The following is a 25,741-nucleotide window of genomic DNA, read 5'->3' as shown; positions in this document are numbered from 1 at the left end:
ACTGTAGTCAAATTGAAGTTTATGTTTTACTATGATTTGGATTTTTTCCAAAAAGAACAAAATTTTCTATATAGCATAAAAATTCATGTATCAGAAAGACTCAAAAGGCTGTTTTTCACTTTGTTCAAGTTTTGTTTCCAGGCATTAAGTGTGTCATACAGTTGTTGCCACTGCTGTTTTCCAAATGTCCGATGTGTACTGTGACTAAAAATTGAAAAATTAAAAACAAAGTTGTTAGTCAATCTTTTATCCTTCTGGCATTCTTTTACAATACTACACACTTGTATCTAGCCAAAAACAAGGTTAAATATACATAAAAGACATAAGCTTCTAATTCTCTTACGCTTCTAAATTATTTTTTAAAAATCTTTACCATATTGACGCTAAACGTTCTATTTTCCCGAACTACATACACCAGACACAAAAGTCATTAGTATTCTAGCCAATGCTGAGCCATTAAATGAAATGTGCTGGAAAATAGGACTCTTTCATTAAATAAGCTAATCACATTCAGTCTGAACTTTAATAAAATTATGATAAATAGCAACTATTTAACTACAGTCAACTGGTAAGAACACCTCCTTCATTCTCTAAACATTTAAGTTGAAATAATCAGAACAAACTAAATTGTTCCACAAAATGCTGCAAAATCTTAAGTGTCTTACCTCACAACTACTTTCCTCTGGGTCTGATCAATTTTGCAGTAAACCATTTTAGTTCTTACCGCTGAAAAAAGATGGTTTACATGATATGTTATATGGAAAATTCCCAAGAAAAACAGCTAAGATATAAAACTAAGTAAACCACAATAAAACCTTACAATTTTCAAATATTTTACAAACTGACTCTTTCAATCTAATAACAAGCACAGCAATGTGATGGAACCAAGAGGAAGGTCATGCATTTGTCCTATGGTTGCTGGGCAGGCAAATCTACACTGAATATCACGTACAGTTTTTATTACAAATTCTAAGTGTTCTCCCCTACAATCACACATGGGGGGGGGGGAATACTAATTTCCTACCTAATATTACTTCTTTTTGGACCATTTGAGACTTAGAGCATTAAAAAGAAACCATGTCAACACTTCTGTACGTTTTATTAATCCTGACCGTACAATTCCCCTAACTTTCAAATTTAAAAAGCCCAGAAAGAAATTTCTAACAATTAAATCACTTTATAATGCAATTATTTCTGGCTATTTGTAAAAAACTGATAATGATCAATATTTACAGATCATTTACTATGTGCCAAGCATTGGGCTAAGTGCTTTACCTGCATTCATTCATTTAATCCTCACAACTACGTAGTAACTCCTACTTTTCTGTTTCACAGAAGAAGACTTGGCCCTCAAACTAGGTCTGATACTTAAAATCTAAGCTCTTAACCACTGTAGTATACTGCCTAAAGGCCTTTATTCTGTATGATTTCAAGGGACAGAACACCAAAAATCACATAGCAATTTGTATTTCCAATGAATTTTCACCCTGCTGCAAAAATAGTCTGCAAATCTGCTAAACATACACATCTGCTGTAAGAGACTCTAGCTTTGTTAGCATATGACTCAGTTTCAAGATACAAACTCTTCTATTCCGCAAGGTAGAAGAGAAATTCTAGGAAAAAAATGAAAATGTTCTGCCTTACCATCAATAACAAATGCTTCAACATCATCAGCTCCAATCTGAAGTTCTTGCTGCATTGTATCAAAAGAAATTTCTTTATTTTCCACTGCCATTCCCATAAAAGTAAGCAGTCTCATTTTTGCCATATTCTGTTCATGTAATAGACCTGAATAACACAGGGGTAAACCCTGATGAATATCCACAAACTTAAAGATCTGAAGAATCACAACTATTGTGTCAAACTCTTGTGGAAGTCACTGTTAGAGCACTTACAGAGTAATTCTGACAAAGCTGCTTATATCTGCAAACCATAAACTGACCCCATAAATAAATTGTGGAATATTACAATTATTTTTCTAGAACCACATTTCTTTACTACTACACTGCCACAGGTGATAGGTTCAAAGTTAAGAACTTTGGATAGGAACAAACTTATGGGCTACAGGGGCACGTGAGTGGCTCAGTCGGTTAAGCGCCCGACTTTGGCCAGGTCATGATCTCACGGCTTATGAGTTCGAGCCCTGCGTTGGGCTCTGTGCTGACAGCCTGGAGCTGCTTAGGATTCTGTATCTCCTTCTCTCTCTGCCCCTGCCCCGCTCATGCTCTGTCTTCTCTCTCTCAAGAATAAAATAAACATTAAAAAAAAAAAAGAATGTGCTATAAAATGGTATTTTTTAAGCCCTTAAAGTTTTGCACATTTTACACGTTTTAGTTATACATTTTAGGAGACAAAATGTACAAAGTTCATTTCATAAGAACATTTTTACTTAAACTTATTTTTATTCTTTGTTCTCTATTTAAACACAGGATTCCTTATCTACTTTTTGTCAGTATTACTAGTAAACATGAAGCCTTAAAATATTTTCATATACACTCAGTTACAAAAACATTCCATTTCCCTTTAGGTCACTTTGGATTTAACACAAGTCAAAACTGCAAAAGTGTGTTTATCATTTAACAATTACAGGCTGGGGCGCCTGGGTGGCTCAGTCAGTTAAGCGTCCGGCTTTGGCTCAGGTCATGATCTCACAGTCCGTGAGTTCGAGCCCCGCGTCGGGCTCTGTGCTGATAGCGCAGAGCCTGGAGCCTGCTTCAGATTCTGTGTCTCCCTCTCTCTCTGCCCCTCCCCTGCTCATGCTCTGCCTCTCTCTGTCTCAAAAATAAATAAAAACATTAAAACAAAACAAAAAAAAAAACAATTACAGGCTACACTGATTAGTACTAGATGAAATGGAACAGTACCATTAACAAGGATACTTGGAAGTAGAAAACTGTACAAATAATTCAAATTCTGCCTTATAATTTCTAATGAAACCTGCTGTTACAATTATTCAGATCACAAACAACTGCTAAACCCAAAAGGAAACTTAACAAATTACCTAGTCCTGATGCTTTCACTTTAAAAAACAAGAAAATGTGAAGAGCGAAGAGATTAAATGACTGACGTGTAGTCAAAGTGACAGTACTAGGCTTAAAAAATACATTCGCTTATAACATAAACAACTAATAAGCAAATAAATATTTACAAATCCTGAATATTCCAATTATTACCTGCTCCTAAGTGGAAAAAGCGGAATTATAACACAATATCCTACTTTCCTGATTTGATGCTAATTTATTAATTATATAAAACAAGCTTCCTAAATTAATCTAAAATTACACATTCCTTTTCTCTAAAATTTCAAATAATATAAACTGAGCAAATGATCAATCATGTACCCTCTAATAATTAAGAGCGTCAAGTTTCTATTGTTAAAAAAGTTCTAAGCACTCCATAAATAAACTTGAAATTTATAACATATATTAGCAGAAGACAAGGGAAGCCCATTAATATAGGACATAATCGTCTGTTAATTAGCTGTAATTATGATGCAGGCTTTCTATTTGGCACAGATTCAACAAAAACATGATCATCATAACTCAAATGAATGAGGTATCTAAGTAAGTATTGCTAACCGGGTTTAATGGAAATCTACAAGCATCAAAAAATCAATTAGTGCACATTAACCCTAATTAACAAATGCAAATTAGATGCTGATTAACTTTCTGAAGCAAGAAGGTAGCAACTGTATAACACCAGATTACATGTAGACATGTTAGGGCAATTCAGTTGACACAAGATAATGCTTACTGTTGGCCCAAGTTGTCAGTGTTAATAAAACAAAGTGTTTTTGATAAACTGATGCCACCTGTAGAATCCAGATATTCGTAACCAGACTGAGTTGCAATAAATGTTAGTAATACATGTAAAACCAAAAATACACACATTTAATAAGATGTTTTGCCTAAAGTATCTTTTACAAATTTCTAATAAAAGATCGCTAATTTGCATACATGTTCAAGAAACTAACGGCAAAATGGAGAATTTGATTTCGAGTTGGCACCATAAATTAGAAATGTTACTCTATGTTCTTCCTATCGCAGAGAACTACTACTAAATATTTTCAAGTACAAGAAAATTCTTTAACATTCCCAGTTCTCTGGGTACACACAGTTCTCTTTTAGTATGATAAAATGATAGACACTCCTAAAGTTTCTAAAATCTTTTCTGACATAAATATACATATAAATAACTCTTTTCTGCTACCCTCTGTGTAGTTACAAGCTTGCCATATATTTAAAAATTTATCAGATAAATGAAGATTATTTCTAGAGTGAATTATGTAAAACCTGATCTGTCTTACACGTGGAAACTGGCATTTAAAAACATATCAAATTGATGATACTTTAAAACAAGACCCAAACTTAAAGCCATTAGAACTCTTGTTCTCAAAATCAAAACTATTAAGCCAGTGAAGTATGAGTTAAAGACTTGTAGAAAGCTGTGCTTTGTTTCATGAAACTAGAACATTACCTTTGAAGAGGAAGTCACAGTGTTCTGTGTCATATTTCAATTTTAAAGTTATAAAAAAATCTAATTTTATGGAAACATTTATTCATTACTAATATGTCAAAACCTTAATGCAGTAATAAAAAAATGTGCATCATTGAGCAATTTCTGCATTGTCACTGACCCTTGTCTTAAAATGCTGCAATATAGAAAACGTAATTTTAATGCATGCAATAGCTTATGAACCAGTGCTCCTTTGAAACAGTCAATTACACATCAATGGGGGAGTGTCAAAGTGTTAATTACTACTCCTTTTTCCTTGGTGCGTAAATAAAGAGGTTGCTGACATTAACATTCCATCACATAGCTTCATGCCACAAAACAAATTAACTGGGACAGAATGTGGTTTTCTGGGTCTAGTGCACCTGGCAAAGCATTCTACACAAACACACTTGCATCTACTTTATCTTGGTGTATTTCAAATGCCTTATTATGTTCGGAATAATTCAATCTTCCCCAATTCCAATGACTGCAGAAAAATGTACAAGGGATAGAAATTAATGATTACCAAATTGAGGACTAATAATATAATCAAAATAAATTATACATGTATTTTTCATCTATGTCCCAAACCAGGAAACTAACAATTCAATATTAACATGGAAACTATAACCAACCTCTAAAGTATTCTGATTATTGCCTAGTAGAAAAACAAAGTACGTTAGTTTCATAGTTGACTTCACTCTCCAAAAAATGGTCGTTTTAAAACAATTTAAATCTGTTCAACTACAGATTTTCTAATTTTTCTCTTTGAATTTTAGTATGTTAAAATCATGCTCCAGAAGGAAATAAAATACTGAATGTATATAGAATTTGCTCAGTGAGGGTAAGATTAAATTCAACTTAACAAACACTAAGCTCTGATTATCTAGAAAGAAAACTCAAAGATTAAAATCATATAAAGCTAAGACTATGCTGTCTTCAACAAGCTGTAGTTAAGAAAGTTTCTCCCATCATGTAACTTCATTTCCAATTCCATCTACAGCTTCACTTAGATCTGCCTAACAATACCATACACTTCTAGAATTTGTTAATGGGGGGGGGGGGGGTGTGCACCAAGCATACAATATATTAGACGGGGGGGAAAAAACCATTTGTTTCAATTATGTAACTATGGCTTCTTTTTAAAAAAGCCCCCAAAATGTAAGGAATAAAAGGTCATTTACAAACAAATAATTTGATTTTAAATAAAGCAGCTTTAGTCATCAAAATTTTGTCAGCTATTAAAATGAGTACATCTAAAAGTTGCCATTATGATCAAACTAATGGTGATCCCTGAAGTTGCTTTTCTGCTCCATCCCCATCCACCATTTACAAACACATGTATCAATGGAACTACTTCTATTTGAATCTCCTCTAAGCACCTGCTTCTTGCTAGAACTTTATCTCAAAGCAGGCTGGTCTAGTAGATCTAAAAGAAAGGCCTAAAGTCCAACAAGTTCTTATGGAGAGAAAAAAAGGCCCAGGTTCTCTGATTCCTAGTTTCATGTTCTTTCCACCACAGATGCTACCCTTTACACCTCCTTGGTTTCCAATTCCCAATTCATTCTGAGTAATCTTTTAAACTGTCCACCTAGGTTTGTTGCTGTTCTATCATACATGGTTAGGATAATCTATACAAAAGGCCACAGTCGTATCTGCTGGATCTCACCGTATATGTGAGCTCAAGAACAGCATGTTCCCATTTTTCTTTATACCCTTCCCAAGAATAAACTCCAAAACTTACCAAGTGAATCAATGAAGTCTTTATTATTCTGATAAAACTTGACATACGATGCCAACTTAGCACTCACAAAAATGGTTAAAAGCTACAGACAGAAAATAAAAATATAATATTCAATACAGAATCAAGATTTATACTCAAGATATTTTTAAGGCACTAAATCTCAGCAATAAAACTCTCTATGCTTCTTTTAGTGCAGAAATATCAATCTATTTGATAAAATTACCATTTAAACCATTTGCTTTCATTAAGACACACTTAGATGAAAGAATCAGTAAATTCAGTGAGCTCGAAGTGATTTACCCTGAGTAGTAAAGGCATAGTATAAATGGAAACTAACCCAAAATGTCTTTATTTATACTTGTACTTGAAAAGTGTGTTCATGTGTTTTTAAGTATCAGATTTATGCTCCTAACTGGGGCTGGCTGACACCACATACAAGAAGAAATTTGTATTATTTAAGTTCATAACAGTCAGGCAAGTAAGGAGATGAAGGAAAGGGAGAAAGAACAGGTACATTCAGTGATTGGAAAAAAAGGCTGGTCCTAAATTTCATTCTGTTCCTGATATAAAAAGAATAAACAATTGTCTTCCCAGATCTAATAGTCATGCTCATGAATACAAGGAAAAAGAGCTCTGCTTTAGTATGTTACATTTAGAAAAGAATATTTTCCATATTAAAGTACTTACATCATGAATAAGCTCGCCTTCCAAAAATTTGACTGGTTTTAAAGTGAGAAGATGGTCAAAAAGAAATGCATTTGGATCTTTCAATGCTCGTACAATACACCTTAATTATAAAACAAAAATACAAGCTCAGTCCTGAGATTCAGGAACTTTTTGCCAACAGACTGTAAAATATATTTAATTCAGTAAAATATCTAAGAGTTCAATATATACACAGCATAAAAAAGTTACCAGATTGGGATTAAAACCGGCCAATAAATCTATTTGTCAGGTATATCTGTTTTAACAAAATAAAATAATAAAGTAGTTGCAGACAAAAACGTAGCTGGAGAGAAAGCATGGCCAAAGTAATCAAAGAGTAAGCAAAACAGCAGTGGCATCTTACCATGTGCCAGACACTGAGTTAAGTGCTTTACATGCATTACCTCACTTGATCCTCACAACACCCCGGCAGACAGTATTATCATGCCCATTTTATCAATGATGAAACAGGCTCAGAAAGAACTTATCCAGTAAGTACTCATTAAGAGATGGGAGTATTTGAATGTAGGCAGTCTTAACCTCAGTTAGAGATCTCATCCACAAACTATACTTTCTAGCAATACCTATCATGCACAGATCCCTGTGAAGCCACACCCTATAAAGAAGCTATTTCCGTTTTCTAGATTTAAGAAACTGATTCTATTATTATTGCTACTAAATAGACCTAGGATTGTTTGAAGCCCTTATTCTCATTAGCAATGGGCTAACTTTTAGCAAGCCACCAAATTTTTCTCATCTACAGACCTTAATATTAAGGTAAACCTTAGATTAAATTCTACTTCTCAGGTTGGGGTGATGACACCCATACCAGCCATACCCTAAACAGAAAACACCATGTGGCTATTCCACATGCGATCTATGGTTATTCCAATACCACACCATGAATTTTGGTAGCTCTGGTGGAATCACCACAGAGCATACAGTACCAAATGGCTCTGGATCGCTGAGAGATGCAAACATGATTTCTGCTGTATGAGAAACACGGATGCTCAACCTCCAAGCTCCAGGCAGCCCCCATCAGAATGTGTTTAACATTACCTGTGGGCATCAACTCGAGCCTGGGAAGCGTTGTCCTCCGTGTAACTTCCCAGCAATTCCACCATGACTTTTGAAGCAGCATCACTAAAAAGAAATACTGCTTTAGGAATTTCAGAATATCTTACTGTCATCCATTCACTCAAAAATATTTACTATGTGCCAAGTACTATGCTGATGATAAATACAATGGTGCCCCAGAGACATGGTCCCTCTCTCTATGGGAAAAATCATGGAACTTTCCTTCTAGTAGGAAAGACCAAAAACTAAGGAAAAATTACAAGTGCCATGATGGTAACCACAAAACAAACAAACAAACAAACAAACAAACAAACAAACAACAAAGAAACAGTAACAGATATGCAAAGAGTAAAGAAAAAGGAATCCAAGTAGATCACTAAAGAAAGCCAACAAACCATGAAAGAACAAGGACCAGAGAAAATCTGTAGAAACCACCAGAAAATAACAAATTGGCAATAAATACCTATTCATCAATAATTACTTTGAATGTAAATGGACTAAACAAACCAATCAAAAGACACAAGGTGACACAATGGATTAAAAAAACAAACAAAACAGGACCCATCTATATGCTGCCTATAAGAGACTCATTTCAGATCACAAGGGCTTGCAGACTGAAAGGGGATGGAAAAACCTTTAACATGCAAATGGATGTCAAGAGAAAGTCAAGGTAGCATCAGACAGAAGTCTTTAAAAACAAAGACTGGGGGCGCCTGGGTGGCTCAGTCAGCTGAACTTCCGACTACGGCTCAGGTCATGATCTCATGGTTTGTGAGTTCGAGCCCCACGTCAGACTCTGTGCTGACAGCTCAGAGCCTGGAGCCTGCTTCGGATTCTGTTTCCCTCTCTCTCTGCCCCTCCCCTGCTCATGCTCTGTCTCTCCCTCTCTAAATAAATAAATAAATAAACAATAAAAAAAAAAAAAGACTGTACAAGACACAAAGGACACTACATAATCATAAATGGGACACTCCAAGAGGATATAATAATTATTAATATGTATGCACCCAACATGGGAGCAACCAAATATATGAAATCATTAATAACAAACATAAAAGAAAGAATCGATAGTAATACAATAATAATGATAGCAGGAGACTTCAACACTGCAATTACATCGAGGAAAAGATCATCCAAACAGAAAACCAACAAGGACACAGTGGCTTTGAATGACACACTGGACCAGATGGATTTAACAGACATATTCAGAACATTCCATCCTAAAACAGCAGAATACACATTCTTTTCAAGTGCACACAAAACATTCTCCAGAATAGATCACAGAATAGACCACAAAACAAGTCTCAACAAATTAAATTAAAAAGAAGTCAAAGGCATACCATGCATTTTTTTCTGACCACAACACTGAAACTAGAAATCAACCGTAAGAAAAAATCTGGGAAGAGCACAAATACATAGAGGCTAAATAACATGCTACTAAACAATGAATCGGTCAACCAAGAAATCAAAGAAATCAAAAATTACATGGAAACAATCGAAAATGAAAACACAACAGTCCAAAATCTCTGGGATACAGCAAAAGTGGTTTTAGAGAGAAGTTTATAGTAAAACAGACCTACCACCTCAAAAGCAAGAAAAATTTCAAACAAGCTAATTTTATAACTAAAGGAGCTAGAAAAAGAATAAAACCCAAACCCAACAAAAGGAAGGAAATAATAAAGATCAGAGCAGAAATAAATGATATAGGGGCACCTGGTGGGCTCGGATTAAGCATCCAACTCTTGATTTTGGCTCAGGTCATGATCTCACGGTTCACGAGTTCAAGCCCACATCAGGCTCTGCACAGACAGCATGGAGCCTGCTTGTGATTCTCTCTCTCCCTTTCTCTGCCCCTCCCCTACTTGCTCTCTCAAAATAAATAAATAAACTTAAAAAAAAAAAAGATACAGAAACTAAGAAAACAGATCAATGAAACCAGGAGTTGGTTCTCAGAAAAGATCAACAAAATTGATAAACATCTAGCAAGACACATTAAAAAAAAAAAAAAAAAAGAGAGAGAATCCAAACAAAATCACTAAGAGGAGAAATAGCAACCAACACCACAGAAATAAACAACTGTAACAGAATAGTATAAAAACCTGCATGCCAACAAATTGAATAACTGAAGAAATGGATAAATTCCTAGAAACATATAACCTACCAAAACTAAACAAAATTTGAACAAGACCAATCACCAGAAATGAAACTGAACCAGTAATTTTAAAACTCCCAAAAAAACAAAAAATCCAGGCCCAGGTGAATTCTACTGAATGTTTAAAGAAGTATTAATACCTATTCTTCTCAAGCTATTCCAAAAAATAGAAAAGGAAAACTTCCAAATTTATTCTATGGGCTTGATACCAAAACCAATAAAGACATCACATATACAAAAAAGAAAACTACAGGCCAATATTGCTCATGACTATAGATGCAAAAATCCTCAACTAAGTATTAGCAAACTGAATCCAACAATACATTTAAAAAAAAAAAATCACACTCCGGGGGTGCCTGGGTGGCTCAGTTAAGTGCCTGACTCTTGATTTCAGCACAGGTCATGATTTCACAGTTTTGAGATTGAGCCCCACACAGGGCTCTATTGCTGACAGTGCAGACCTTGCTTGAGCTTCTCACTCCTCTCTCTGCCCCTCCCCTGGTCACGTGTGCATGCATGCACATGCTCTTTCTCAAAATAAACAAACAAAAAACTCATACTCCATGATCAAGTGGGATTCATTCCAGAAATGCAAGGGGTGGTTCATATTTGCAAATCAATCGGATACATCACATCAATAAGAGAAAGGATAAGGACCATATGATCATTTCAACAGATGCAGAAAAAGCATTTAACAAAATACAACATCCATTCATCATGAAAACCCTCTGCAAAGCAGATCCAGAGGGAACATAACTCAACATAATCAAGGCCTCATATGAAAAACCCACAGCCAACATCATACTTAAACTGAGAGATTTTCCCTGAAGGCCAGGAACAAGACAAGGATGTCCACTCTCACCATATTCAACATAGTACTAGAAGCCCTAGCCACAGTAATCAGACAACATAAAAAATAAAAGGGATCCAAATTGGTAAGGAAGGAATAAAACTAATTTGCAGGTGACAGACACTATATATAGAAAACACAAGACTCTGAAAAAACTATCAGATGGATAAATAAATTCAGGAAAGCCACAGGAAACAAAATCAATGAACAGATATCTGTTGCTTTCATATATACTAATAATGATGCAGCAGAAAGAGAAATTAAGAAAACAATTTACAATCATACAAAAAACACTAAAATATCTAGGAATAAAATTAGGTGAAGTCTGTATTCTGAAAACTATAAAACACTGACAAAGAAATTCAAGATGATGCAAAGATATAGAAAAGACATTACATGCTCATGGGTTAGAAGAACAAACACTGTTAAAATGTATACAACCCAAACCAATCCCCACATTTAATGTAATCCCTATCAAAATACTAACATTTTTTACAGAAAAAAATTTTTTTTACAGAACTAGAACAATTCTACAATTTGTATGGAACCACAAAAAACCCTGAGTAACCAAAGCAATCTTTAAAAGGAAACTAGAAGTATCACAATTCCAGATTTCAAGTTATATTACAAGGTGGTAAGAATTAAAACAGTATGGTATTGGGAAAAAATGATAAAAAAAATAAAACCGGGGGCGCCTGGGTGGCACAGTCGGTTAAGCGTCCGACTTCAGCCAGGTCACGATCTCGCAGTCCGTGAGTTCGAGCCCCACAGAGCCTGGAGCCTGCTTCCGATTCTGTGTCTCCCTCTCTCTCTGCCCCTCCCCCATTCATGCTCTGTCTCTCTCTGTCCCAAAAATAAATAAACGTTGGAAAAAAAAAAAAATTAAAAAAAAAAAAAAAACCGTATGGTACTGGCATAGACACATAGATCAATGAAACAGAAACTGACAAATAAACCCACAATTATATGGTCAATTAATCTTCAACAAAGGAGTAAAGAATAACCAATAGGGAAGAAGACAGTCTCTTCAACAAATGGTGTTATGGAAAAGAGCTACATGCAAGATAATGAAACTGGACCACTTTCTTAAAACCATACATAAAAATAAACTCAAACTGGATTAAAAGTCTAAATGTGAGACCTGAAACCCTAATACTAGAGGGGACCACTGGAAGGAATTTCTGACAGTGACTGTAGCAACATTTTTTAAGATATGTCTCCTGAGGCAAGAGAAATAAAAACAAAAATAAACTGATGGGACTACATCAAAATAAAAAGCTTCTTACAGCAAAAGAAACAATCAACAAAATGAAAAGACAACCTATGGAATGGGAGAAGATACTTGCAAATGACATATCTTTTAAATGGTTAGTATCCAAAATATATAAAGAACTGATACAACTCGACAACCCAAAAAACAAATAATCCCATTAAAAAATGGTAAAAGGCTTTCTCCAAAGAAGACATACAGATGGCAACCAACACATGCTCAGTATCATACATCATCAGGGAAATGCAAATCAAAACTACAATGAAATGTTACCTCATACCCATCAGAATGGCTAAAATAAAAAGCCAAAAAACAAGTGTTGGCGAGGATGTGGAGAAAAAAGAACCCTTGTGCACTGCTGACGGGAATGCAAACTTGGTGCAGCCACTGTGGAAAAACGGTATGGAGGTTCCTTAAGAGGTTAAAAAGAGAACTACCCTATGTTCTAGCAATCGCACTACTGGGTATCTACCCAAAGAATACAAAAACATTAATTCAAAGGATACATGCACCTGTATATTTATAGCAGCATTATTTACAACAAACTATGGAAGCAGCCCGTGTCCATCAACTGATGAATGGATAAAGAAGATATATGTGTATGCATGTGTGTGTATATTACATATGCATATGTGTATATAATAGAATACTGTTCGATTGTGTGTTACATAAATAATACACACACAATCGAACATTATTCAGCCATAAAAAAGAATGAAATCTTGCCATCTGCAATGACATGGATAGAGCTAGAGTATAATAATACTATGTAAAATAAGTCAGAGAAAGACAAATACCATATGATCTCATGTACATGCAGAATTTAAGAAACAAAACAAATGAGCAAAGGGAAAGAGAGAGAGAAACCAAGAAACAGACTCTTAACTACAGACAAACTGATGATTACCAGAGGGGAGATGGGTAGAAGGATGGGTGAAAATAGGGGGTGAGGATTAAAGAGTACACTTACCATGATGAAAAAATATATAAATTGATAGAACACACACACACACACACACACACACACACACACACACACACGTGCTATGAAGGAAATAAATGGCGATGTAAAAGTTAACAACACAGCAGAGACAGGAAAGTACACAGGGAAAGTCTCTCTCTGAAGGATTGATACAGAAGCTGAAATCTAAAGGATATAAAATAATTGGCCATGAAAAGTGCTGGAGGTGGAGGGTTAGATAATTTTCCAGGCAAAGGGAAGACCAAGTCCAGTATAAAGTCCCTAGGTGGAAAAAAAGTTTTGTGCCCTAAAAACTGTTAGGAAAGCATAGCTGTAGTAGAGCCAACACCATATATTCAAGTAACTTTACTAAAAATAGCCTTCCAATTAAATTATCCCTAAAACTGTGCAATTTTAACTGCAGTGAAAAGCACAAAATGCATTCATTCAATTTGAAGTCTTGGAAAATGTTTATCTTCACCCTTCATTTCTTCCCTTAAACCGATGAATTTTCAGACAATTACAGAAAGCTAATTGGGAAAAGTCATTTTTTTTTCTTTGTTTTCTAAAAACACTTCCACACATCTGGATTCAACTTGGGTACAATCAGTAGGAGCTGTATCATTTATTTTAAAAAGTTAAATGGTATTTTTATTTTTTTGAAAGTTAAATGGTATTTTAAAACTTTCTACAAACCTAAGGTTTATTAAATCATACAAATGTAAATATAAAAGTAGTTAAATGGTAACCAGCATCTTAAATATAGTGAAAGAACTGTAAGAATTCAAAGAAAATTTTAAAGAAAAATTGCATTTTACTCATTGTTCATTATTTTGTGACACTCTATAAGCACATGTGCATTTCATTTTCCAGTTTTAGTAGTCACAGTATACTTCAATCTAATATATCTTACCAGCTAAAGAAATCTAATTTCACAAATATCAGATAAAATAATCCATTTAAAGTACATAGTATCTGACATATAAGGACTCAAGAAATGTTACACGATTTGCACTCATCAACCACCAATATAAATAAGAGGGCAAGGTGAATCTCAGAATTCTAATTCAGAAGCAGGAAAAAAAAAATTACATTTTACGTGTATTGGGCAAAACCCAAATCTTAAAATTTAAAAGAGCAGTGTGACAGAAACTTTGTGTTTAAATAAAATGGCCATCCTCTTGTCCTTCCTTAGGGTACTAATTATCCACCCAATGCCCATAATGTGCCAAACACCTGGGGAATACACAATGGTTGACAAATAAGGTTCCTAGCCTTCAGTGAGTATACAACCTCACAAACCTTTCAACAAAGGGTGTTACATGCCATGATAAAAGTAGAGGGTGCTGTAGAAGAAAGGCACCTAACCTAAACATGACAGTAGTGTTTTAGGCAGAGAAACAAAGTGGAGTATAGGTCTAGACCAAGGGCAGGCAAACTTTCTGTTAAAGGACAGATAGTAAATATTTTAAGTTTTGTAGGCTATATGGTCTCTGCTGCAACTACTCAAGTCTTGGCAAAAGCAGCTGTAGAAATATGTAAATGAGTAAGTATGGCTATGTTCCATTAAAATTTTATGGACACTGGCATTTGAATTTTGTATAATGTTCATATGGTATAAAATATTATTCTCCCTTTGGTTTTCTTTCTTAACCACTTTAAAACTATAAAAACTATTTTCAGCTTGGGGACCATAAAAAAAAAGGTGCCAGCCAGCCCCTGGTCCAGACTACGAAAGAGAAAGGTGCTTCTGCAGTTGACACAGGTTCACTAGGTCTCGGGTGTGATAACCAAGAAGAAGGCTGTGTTGTGGGGAAAGGCAAGGAGGGAATATCCATATCAACAAAGCATAGTTTTTGTATGTCAATGCACCATACAAAAATAGCATGCCACCAGCCCCAAATTACCTCAGTAGATAGGAGCCCAGGTCAGAAAGGTTTTGCATGCCTATGAATTTTGTAATGTATCCTGAAGAAAATGTGCTGGAAGTTGTGTTTCACAAAATCATGGTTACAGACTGGAGAAAATAAAAAGATTACACTTCAAAATGTCTCACTTAGGAACATAAAGACTAATTTAGAAAGTAAATGAGGGGCGCCTGGGTGGCTCAGTCAGTTGAGCGTCAGACTTCAGCTCAGGTCATGATCTCATGGTTTGTGGGTTTGAGCCCCGCATCGGGCTGTGTACTGACAGCACAGAGCCTGGAGCCTGCTTCTGACTCTGTGTCTCCCTCTCTCTCTGGCCCTCCCCTACTTGCACTGTGTGTGTGTGTGTGTGTGTGTGTCTCTCTCTCTCTCAAAAATAAATAAACATTAAAAAAAATTTTTTTTTTTTTAAACAAAACTTTCTGGCAGCTGTATTAAGAAAAGGCTGTAGGGGGACAAGACCCCAAACAGAGACCATTTGAGAGGCTACTTCAATAATCTAAGTAAGAAATAATGGTAGCTTGGACCATAAGGTAACAATGAAGTAGTGAGAAGTGGGTCTGACTTTAGATTTATCAGGGCTGACAGGATTTGATATTGGATCAGATATGGAGTATAAGACAAAAAGAAGAATCATGAAGAAATTCCAGCTTTGTGTTTTGAGCAACTGGAAGTACAGAAATGGCATTTCCTGAGTTGGAGAAAATAAAAACAGATTTAGAAAGAAAAATCAATAGCTCACTTTTGCAGATGTTGTTTGAGATGTCTTTTGGGTATCTAAATGAAGCTGTTCACAGGAATAGATATCTGGAGTTCAGAGAAGAAATAGAGGAGATAAATGTGAAAATCACCAGTATATATACAGTATTTAAAGGCATGTACGGGCACCTGGGCGGCTCAGTTGGTTAGGCATCCAGCTCCTGATTTCAGCTCAGGTCATGATCTCATAGTTTGTGGGATTGAGCCCCGCATCAGGCTCTGTGCTGAAGGCACAGAGCCTGCTTGGGATTCTCTCTCTCCCTCTCTCTCTCTGACCCATCCCCACAATCTCTCTCTCAGGATAAACAAACTTAAAAAAAAAATAAAAATAAAGGCATGCAACTGAATGAGAGCACTCAGGCCACAGCTGCTTTCTCCACCAGGTGCCCTCCAAAGCATTTGCAAGTGCATGGGAGCTACTACAGCTGTTCTAAGGACTAGGAGACACCACTAGCATATTAGTAGGTGAGGCCAGGGTTGTGAAATGCCTTGCTCTGAATGTTAACAACCTAGCAACACAAAATCTGTTTCATTCAAAATACATTTGGTACTCAGCCTCCCCCAAAATCACAGCAAAATCAGAAACAACATGCACAGGGAATGAATGTAACTGAAAAGAAAAAGTCCCAGGAATAAGTTATCCTAATGTTTAGAGAAGAAGGAACCCATAAACAAGTTGTGAACGAAGAGAAGAATCAAGAGAGAGGAGCCCCTTGTAGATAAATGTAGAATCACTATGTTGTACACCTGAAATTAATATATGGTATGTCACCTACACTTCAATAAAGAGCGGGGAGGAAGAAGGAAGGAAGCCTCAAAAACCAACTGAAGACAGTGTTTAAAAAGGAAAGAATGATCATCTCTGACAAATGCTGCAGGTATTCTCTAGTATGTTAACACTGGGACAAGTCTAGTAGAGTGTATATGTCCTATTTCAATGTCTCTGAAAATTAAGTATGGAATTCCTTAGAACCTTAGTCACTTCCCTTCTACATATAACAGACTAAAGACCTTCTGAACAGCAGAGAAATCATCCAGTGAGTAGTCATCATCTCTGATAAGCGCTAGACATTCAGAGGGAAACTGTTAACACTCATCATTTTAAATTACTCTACCAGAAAAAAGACTACCTTCTTAAAGGTGAGCTTGAAAAAGGAAAAGGAGAGAAGAGTAATATCCAACTTTTAATGAGTGTTGTCTCAATACGCACTTTAGATATATGTTATTATCTTTTCAGCAACCCCACGAAACGTTAAGTACTTCTACTATTTCCACTTTGAAATTGGAAACTGAGGTACAGAGATATTAAGTAATTTATTTAGAATCATACAACAAGTAGAAAAGCCAAGACTTGAATCCTAGTAGTCTTGCTCCACAGCCCGCACATTTGAAATGTGAATGAAAATACTCTTTCTCTAACAGCTTTTAATGTTCTCTCCATTTGAAATGGTGTTTGTTATTAACTATTTACTCTTAACATTTTACTGACTACAAGCTAGAATCCTGCCATAAGTGAGAACATATAACAGACAGTAGTCACTGATCAGAATGAAACAGGCTATTAATACAAGATCCGCTGCTTCTCTTCTTTTATACGACGTTCCAACTTTCACAACAAAAATTTCCTTCTATATTGTTAAATTTAACAAAAACTGCAAAAAGTTTACATTACTTAACATAAGAGAAACTTTGTTTACCCTCTCTAATATACTAAATACCCAGCACTAAAAGCCAGTATAAAAACTGTGCAATAAAACTAAAGGGAAGGCTGTTTACTTTTTCTAAAAGTATTTAACCACTATGTGAAAAGAGAAATTGAAAAGCTAAGTCAAAAAAGTAAGATTATCTGTCAACATTAGTTCTGAAAACTGAGCCAAACCTATCATTTGGTAAGCATCCCAAAGCTGAGTATATAGAATAAGTACTTTGGGCATGAAATTAGCTAGGCTGAATTACAAGCCTTAGAAACCCAAGACCTTGCAGAAGCCATTTAAATAGGTACTCATTTAGTAGAGTCTATTGCAAAATTTGATCTCGGAAGTACTGTTTTTATATAAGAGACTTTGTGGAAACTTTGATAAACCCTCACTATCATTAAACAGAAGTGGGAGCACTACACCCCATACTAAGACATCAAAGCATCATTAAACACCTTAGTCTAAAGTTATATACAGCTTTCAGATGAACAGCTGTACCATTTTTTGGAACAAAAGCAAGTTTTGCTTTTTAAAAAGCTGAAAGACGGGAAAAACTTTTAAACTTTGTAGTTATGTTTAACATAGTAGATGAAATTTACAGAAATACATTTACAGCAACTCTGTGAAGAATAAAATAGAGCAAAATAAAAAACCCTACTTGTTTTTAAAAACAGCCTCGGGGCGCCTGGGTGGCGCAGTCGGTTAAGCGTCCGACTTCAGCCAGGTCACGATCTCGCGGTCCGTGAGTTTGAGCCCCGCGTCAGGCTCTGGGCTGATGGCTCAGAGCCTGGAGCCTGTTTCCAATTCTGTGTCTCCCTCTCTCTCTGCCCCTCCCCCATTCATGCTCTGTCTCTCTCTGTCCCAAAAAATAAATAAACGTTGGAAAAAAAAAATAAATAAATAAATAAAAAATAAAAACAGCCTCAACTGCTATATTGCCTGTGAAGTTTTAAGTTAGTACACCAATTCTGAGTACCTTTTCTTACAATCCACAAGTGCCTCATAAAGGAGCCTTAAAAGGGTATGTTTCTTTTCAGTGGTGAGGTTCCAATCAGAAATCCATTTTCTAACCTACAAGATTGACAAAAGCAGGAAATTTAGTGAACACAGCTGAACATACTTTCACCGTTTAAAAGATAACTTCAGGGGCGCCTGGGTGGCTCAGTCGGTTAAGCGTCCGACTTCAGCCAGGTCACAATCTCGTGGTCTGTGAGTTCGAGCCCCGCGTCAGGCTCTGGGCTGATGGCTCAGAGCCTGGACCCTGTTTCCGATTCTGTGTCTCCCTCTCTCTCTGCCCCTCCCCCGTTCATGCTCTGTCTCTCTCTGTCCCAAAAATAAAAATAAACGTTGAAAAAAAAAATATGTTAAAAAAAAAAAAAAAAGATAACTTCAGAACATACGTATTCGCTATTTACTTTAGCCATAAATTAAATCTATACTTCATATATGCAGAACAAGTATTCCACATAATAACTTACCTGATCCAGCTCAGTTGGAATATACTGGATGGCCCCACAAGATGCTGCCACTTTAATGAGGCTGCAATATACTGTATATCTTACAGGAGTATTCTTATCCATCCCATGGAAAAGGTTGCTTAGCCTGGTTAACAAACAAATAATAAAACAGTGTTTGAGATCAGCAATTATGATGATTAAGTTGAGATTATTTGCTCTCAGGACAAATCTAAGACAAATACGATTAATACTTCACAAGGAGGGAAATGGGGCACAGAAGGTTAAATGACTTGTCCAAGGTTACACTAATAAGAGCCACAGCTGACAGCCAAGTTCCAGAATTCTTGCTTTCAACCATTAAATGATAGTGACATAAAAAGAGACCCTTGAAAAACCAACCCTCTTTCAGTTCTTAACTTACAATTGCAGTCTCAGAGACGGGCGTTCACCTTCCCGAAATTTGACCAGCTTTTCACATAGGCTTTCAATCAGAGCTTCTTGCTTGTCCGGTTCCAGGATCAATAGAAGTGATACCACGCTGTTCATCACACTTTCAACATCTATACATGTATGGATAACACAGTAGCAATGCTATCATACTTAACATGTCTAATTAAATATATATTTCCAGTGTTTTAAAACACCAAAGACCATTAAACATAAGACACTTTAGGAAGATGGACCTGGCTACTGTAAAACAGTTCGATAATGTGCATTATGCTAAAAATATATTATATGTGAATTCAAATGAAACCAATTCTGTTATATAGCTAACATCCAGAAAGCAATTTGTACATTTTATTAAAGAAAAAAGAAATTATTATGTAAGGTTTGGTTTTCAACCAGTAGAAGACTGATTTACATGTCAAATACATGGCGTCAATTTTTATTGACAAAATATTCAATAATTTAGAAGTTATTGGTTAGGTCCTAGGCTAGAATGCTTTCCCAACTGAAAAAAACTTTTACATATAAACAGAAAATTATTTAAAAAATGAAATCTGTCAACTTTCTGAGTCATTGATTTTTGAGTGTAAGATACTGACTATATACCAAGTTTAATCTCAAACCTTAACTAAATAAAGATCACAAAATTCCCAACGTTCAAAATTTCCAATTTATGTCAATAAACAGGGAACTAGCCAATTAAGTAAATGTCTTTTAGATTACTTGAAATTATATCCCATTTGATATTTAAAATTTTCAACGTTTTATTTATTTTTGTGAGAGAGAGACAAGAGTACAAGTGGGGGAGGGGCAGAGAGAAAGGGAGACCCAGAATCTGAAGAAGGCTCCAGGCTTTGAGCTGTCAGCACAGAGTCCAACGCAAGGCTTGAACTCACAAACCCTGAGATCATAACCCAAGCCAAAGTTGGATGCTTAACCGACAGAGCCACCCAGGTGCCCCTATCCGATTTGATATTAATATAAACCCATAAAAAGGAAAGAAGAGCTTCATTTTTCTTCAGTTCACCCTGAAATTATCAGTATTGAGTGTATGCACCTAACATTCAAAATACACAACTGATGTAAAAAAGATGTTTTATCAATATAGCTTACTTCATAAGTATACAGATTAGAATAAACCAAAAATTTATGCAAAGAGAAGATTAAAAACAAACAAGGCTTAACAGTTCTACAACAAATACAACTTACAAGAAAAATTTAAAAGTAGATCCTTTATGATCAGTAAGAAATATTACAAAAAATTAAAAACAAACCTTTATCATCTTCCTTCAGACATACATCACAAGCCTCAATAATCTGAGCCAAATCTACATGAAGTCCACCTTCTGCGTTCTCTTCTGAAATTTCAGCTCCTTTAGATTTCAGATAAGCTCGAAGTTCAGCAGCCTATTGAATCAAGTAAGACTGATAAACATCTATAAAACCGGCAATGCCAAAATTCAAAATCCCAAACCATTCTTTTTCGGGGGGGGGGGGGAGGAGGGAATGTAAATACTATACTTAACGATGACTTTAAATTATTATGCTGAAGTGCCTCTCCCCCACCTTAGGCCTCATCACAACCCCACAGGAGCCACAGATTTTCGACAAAACCAAGAGACTACACAAACCCACTATGGCCCACATGGATCACCTTCAGAATTTCTCTATCACCTATATGCTGTTGAACTTCCAGTGCATAAAAAACTTCTTTTTTGAGGAGGGGGCTGTATGTGGAGGAGAATTAATCTGACCTGGTAAAAATTCAACTTGTTTTAAAGAAATGCAATTTTATTGCTACATAATATAGCTATCTTAAAAAGGTAGACATTTGCCATTACCTTGGCAAGTAGGTAATCATGTGTCAATAAAATGTCTGAAAACCTGAGACCAGCATTTTGGGAGACACAAAGATAAAAGCATGATGCCTTTGAATGGTGTCTTGAATATAATACTTTTCAAACTGGATCTACTTCATAACTAATCTTTAGAATGCAAAATACATATCGGGATCAGAGAGCACCTCTGGACCTAAAAAACATAACTACAGTTTCGCATTCAGGTATTCAGACATTTTCTATTCTAATGCATATATATAATATTTAGTAAGTTGTTCTTTTGAGGCCTTGGTATTTATGGCAGCCAAACATGAATGTAGATGGTATTTAAAATAATAAAATGAAAAACTGAAACAGGGAAATGAAAGAATACCATTAGTAAATGTATAGGTATCACATTTTCTAAGTCCACAAACATGTTTGGCTGCCTAAGAAAAGTACATTTTATCTGTAGGTCTGATGGTGTTACCCTTTCAGATAACAACATAGTAACTTCACCTGTGAGTTGCTATTATAAACAAGATTTCATGAAACAAATTTCACCACAGAACACAAAAACACCACTGGGGAACATGTTTTCTATGAAGGAAACTGTCCAAAAAAATACAAAAAAAAAAGCATTCGTTCAGCTTCTGCTTTGTTGATACAAAGCAAATTCTTTCTAAGAATCATTCAATCAACAGTTTATTGTTTTTATCCGTCATGCTCACCGGCTCCAAGTGGCTGTAGAGAAGTACAAGTAAACGACAAAATTCTGAACTACATTTCTGAACTCTAATCAAACATAGAATTTGAAGTTAAATTTCTGAAGCAATCACATTAGCTACCTGAAAAGAATAGCTGGTGTCAAACCGTTGTATTACAAGAGTAGCATAACCTAAGTAGAAATGACACTTTAAAACTGAAATGTGGCCAATGACAAGAACTTCCTGTTCCCTGCTACAAATTCCCTCCCATGTTAAAATCAAATAGTTTTTATGGGTAATCTAATAGCCAATTTGTTGCTAAGATCACTTCATTAATATCCACATATGGTTTTTTTCATGGTCTTCTACATTTTCCTTTCTAAGTGCTCAACTCCTTCCCTAGTCTTTTCTCCTCTCCCCCTTTCTTCGCTCTTCAGGGCTGAGAATGTGCACTTTTACCATGGGGGAGGGAGTGGGAATCCCATCTGTAATTCCACGAGATATCTCAGGGCAGTAATGGCGTTTTCTTCTATGGAAACGAAATTTCCATTTAAGTGGAGTAGCAAAAAATACAAAACAACACTTGCGATTTCACAGAATATGGTTTTCAGTTCTACAAAATCAACAGTGAAAATACGTTTCATGTATGTTTTAACTCCCACCAACTAAAGTTTAACTTTTGTTATGGAAAAAAACTGAGAAATATTAAGCCATGCTTACAAAAGACCAAGCCCGAAATAGGAAATTTTTAAATATTAGGATGGTTCACCAGATGTGAGGGTGAAACTGACGTTCTATTTTCAGTTTTCATAACTCTCACTCCTGCACAAGAAGAAGATACGGCCTATGTATAAAAGTAGGGTCACCTGTGCCTCTGTGATCGCATAATAAAACCATTTTCACCTTTAGTACAAAATTACTTTACCCTAGACTGCTTACGCTGTCTAAAGATTCGCCACCTCCCACTCCGGATGTGGCTGCATTTGGGAGGCGGAAGCAGACACCATTCCTAGTCAGTCAAAAAGTAGTGTCGTCAGAAGTGACTCGGGTTGGAAAGGTCCCGACGCCAACCAGGAAGCTAGCTGGGTGTAAAGTCTCGGGCCAAGCGCTGGAACGGGCGGCCGGCGTGCTAATGCTACTCCAGGCCACAAATTAGCGCCTTGCCTCACGGCCTCCCTATTCGCGTGTGTGATGTGACGTACGGCTCTCAGCTCCGCGGCGACTCCGCGGGGCGGCGTCCCACCCGCCTGGTCCCGGCTCAGCCCCGACTCAGCCCCTCACACCCTTGAGGACTCCCCCAACCCCACCCTGACGGCGGTCGCGGCCCGGGAGCACACCTGATCTTCCTCACTGATATCAATGAAGGCCGGGACGCTCATGGTGAAGGCCCAGGCACCGCGGTGGCTCCGCTCACAAAACCACGCCGACCGGAAAAGGGAGCTGCAGCGCGCTGAGGTGCGCCACAACCGCTTCCGGGTTACCCTGCGCTGATCTTGTGAGGCGGGATCACCGGAATGGGCGGGGCTACGGGGCCAATCCCACGGCACTCTGGGGGCGGAGCAGTCGCGTTGGGGCGGGTTTCATAGGCACGCTCCCGCGGTCTTCGTCCGGGCGCCCTTGCTTCTAACCTCTAGGATGGTGTCGCCTGTTACCCTTCGCGTTAACTCCATCTTGCGCCTTAGCGCATCTCCTTTTTGAAATCTATTCGGTCAATAAAACTTGTGCTCAAAATAGTCGTTCTTTTGCAGCCACTCCCCTCTGCCAGCCAGTCTCCCAGACCTCACTGAAGGGTGCCTCGCGTTTTGCTCCCTCCAGGCCACCAAGACGTGGCTCTTGGCAGTCCTAAAGAGGCTTCAAGTTTTAAGTTTTTTGCTGAGCCCGACAGTTTTTTTCGAGTTAAAATTTATCCCACTTTTCAGAGCGTATTGAGGGACTTGCTAGCAGGCTGTGTTCTCTAAGCTGGGGATAAACAGTAGCTTCCAAAAGAAGCGCCCTCATGCAGCTTACATTCCAGCGGGCGCCCAGAACGTAAACATTTCAAAGAAATTAGAAAGGCAGCCCTGGATGGCATCGTATTTTACCTCATGGCCTCCAGAGTAGAATTCCTAGGGATGGAATCCCCTGCTGCACCATTTCACATACGTATGATTTGGGGCAATTGCTTAACATCTGTGTTTTCAGATTCCTTTTGGAAAAATGAGAACAATTAAGTACTGCGGCTCCTGGATGGCTCAATAGGTTAAGCGTCTGACTTCTGATTTCAGCTCAGGTTCCTGAGTTAGAGCCCTACATCAGGCTCTGCACTGACAGTGTGGAACCTGCTTGGGATTCTCTCCCCCACCCCCACCCCCCCCCCCCCCGCCTCTCCTCTGCTCATGCTCTCTCTCTCAAAATAAACAAAACATTAAAAAAATTAAAGAACAATTAAGTACTTATCTCATGGTGTTGTGAGGATTAAGTAACTTAATATATAAAGCACTTAAAACATAGCACTGAATGTATTAACTATTACTAAATACGTAATTCCTGTAACACGTTAACTAGCACTACCAACAAGGTAAAAGTAGAAGGGGGAGGGGAAGAAAAAACAAAGCAGGGAAAAAGGGTGGTGTGTGTAACGAGGTGTGTGCATGCCTTTTTAGATAGAGTGATGGAAGAAAATTGCTCAATTCATATTGAGAACTGAAGGAAATGAGCAAAGTATGAATGAAGAAACTTTCCTGCAGGAAAGCGTTTCATTCATAAGAATGGCAAGGAAGGGATGCAAGGTAGGGGCAAGCAGGCAGGTGGGCTGGTTCTTGGAGGAGAGGAAAGAACAAATGAAATAGCCATGGCCAGGTCATGGTCTCCTTGGCCATAACAAGAATTTTGGCTTTGACTCTTAGTGAATTGACAAGCCTTTGAGATGTTTTGAGCAAACTTAACGTTTTTTGTAAAGGATCACTCTGGCAGGTGTATGGCAATTTGAGGTAAGTTGGACCAGGGTCAAAGTAGTGATGCCAGTTAGGAAGTTATTACAGAAAGTGGGGTGAGAGAAAATGGTGAGGTGGTGGTAGAAACTGAATTCTAAATGTTTTAGTGGTAAAACTGGTAAGATTTAATGACAGATCAGATGTGGGGTGTGGGAGAAAGAGAAATTCAAGGTGACTCCAAAGTTTTGTCCTGAATTCAAGCCAATGCCTTCTATTATTCTGGGGCAAATTATCCTCTTACTTGAAAATGCAAGAAAACACAAAGAGGCCACCCACCAGAGCTGGTTATTTTTTAGGAAACAAGGGAAAATTAATTTTTTTTTTAATGATGGGAGGATCAATAAGTAAATGAACAACCCAATTTCAATGCAAATTAAAAACATGAGGAGATACTGCTACATACTTACTATAATAGCTAGTTAAAAGAAAAAAAACTGAAAATACCAAGCGCTATAAGGATGTGAAGCAGCAACTTGAACTCTAATGAATTGCTGATACGAATGCAGAATGGTAAGAGTAATCAAGACAGTGTAGTATTAACATCAAGATAGACAAATAGATGAAAGGAAAAGAATAGAGAACATAGAAACAGACTCACACATAGTCAATTGACTTTTGACAAAGATGCAAAGGCATTTTAGTCTTTTAAGCAAATGGTGCTGGAACAGTTGCCCTTGGCAACTACCACTCTATTCTCTGTCTCTGAA

At 36.9% G+C, this 25,741-nt stretch overlaps 1 protein-coding gene across 1 annotated transcript; it reads right to left on the bottom strand.

Annotated features, from left to right (window-relative positions):
• Positions 1-7: 7 nt before the first annotated feature.
• EIF3M (eukaryotic translation initiation factor 3 subunit M) lies at positions 8-23,552 on the bottom strand. Its single transcript, XM_045484884.1, has 11 exons — positions 23,400-23,552; positions 20,813-20,945; positions 19,513-19,651; positions 19,113-19,236; positions 18,611-18,705; positions 8,003-8,086; positions 6,926-7,025; positions 6,239-6,320; positions 1,645-1,788; positions 666-726; positions 8-204 (listed from the first exon to the last, which is right to left on the bottom strand). The coding sequence occupies exons 1-11, from the start codon at positions 23,439-23,441 to the stop codon at positions 84-86; spliced, it is 1,125 nt and encodes a 374-aa protein (XP_045340840.1). The 5' UTR covers positions 23,442-23,552; the 3' UTR covers positions 8-83.
• Positions 23,553-25,741: the final 2,189 nt, after the last annotated feature.

This window comes from Leopardus geoffroyi, chromosome D1 (assembly GCF_018350155.1).
Source record: "Leopardus geoffroyi isolate Oge1 chromosome D1, O.geoffroyi_Oge1_pat1.0, whole genome shotgun sequence".
Classification (NCBI taxonomy): domain Eukaryota; kingdom Metazoa; phylum Chordata; class Mammalia; order Carnivora; family Felidae; genus Leopardus; species Leopardus geoffroyi.
Note: the sequence above shows the minus strand (reverse complement) of the source record. Positions and strands in the feature narration are given on the sequence as shown.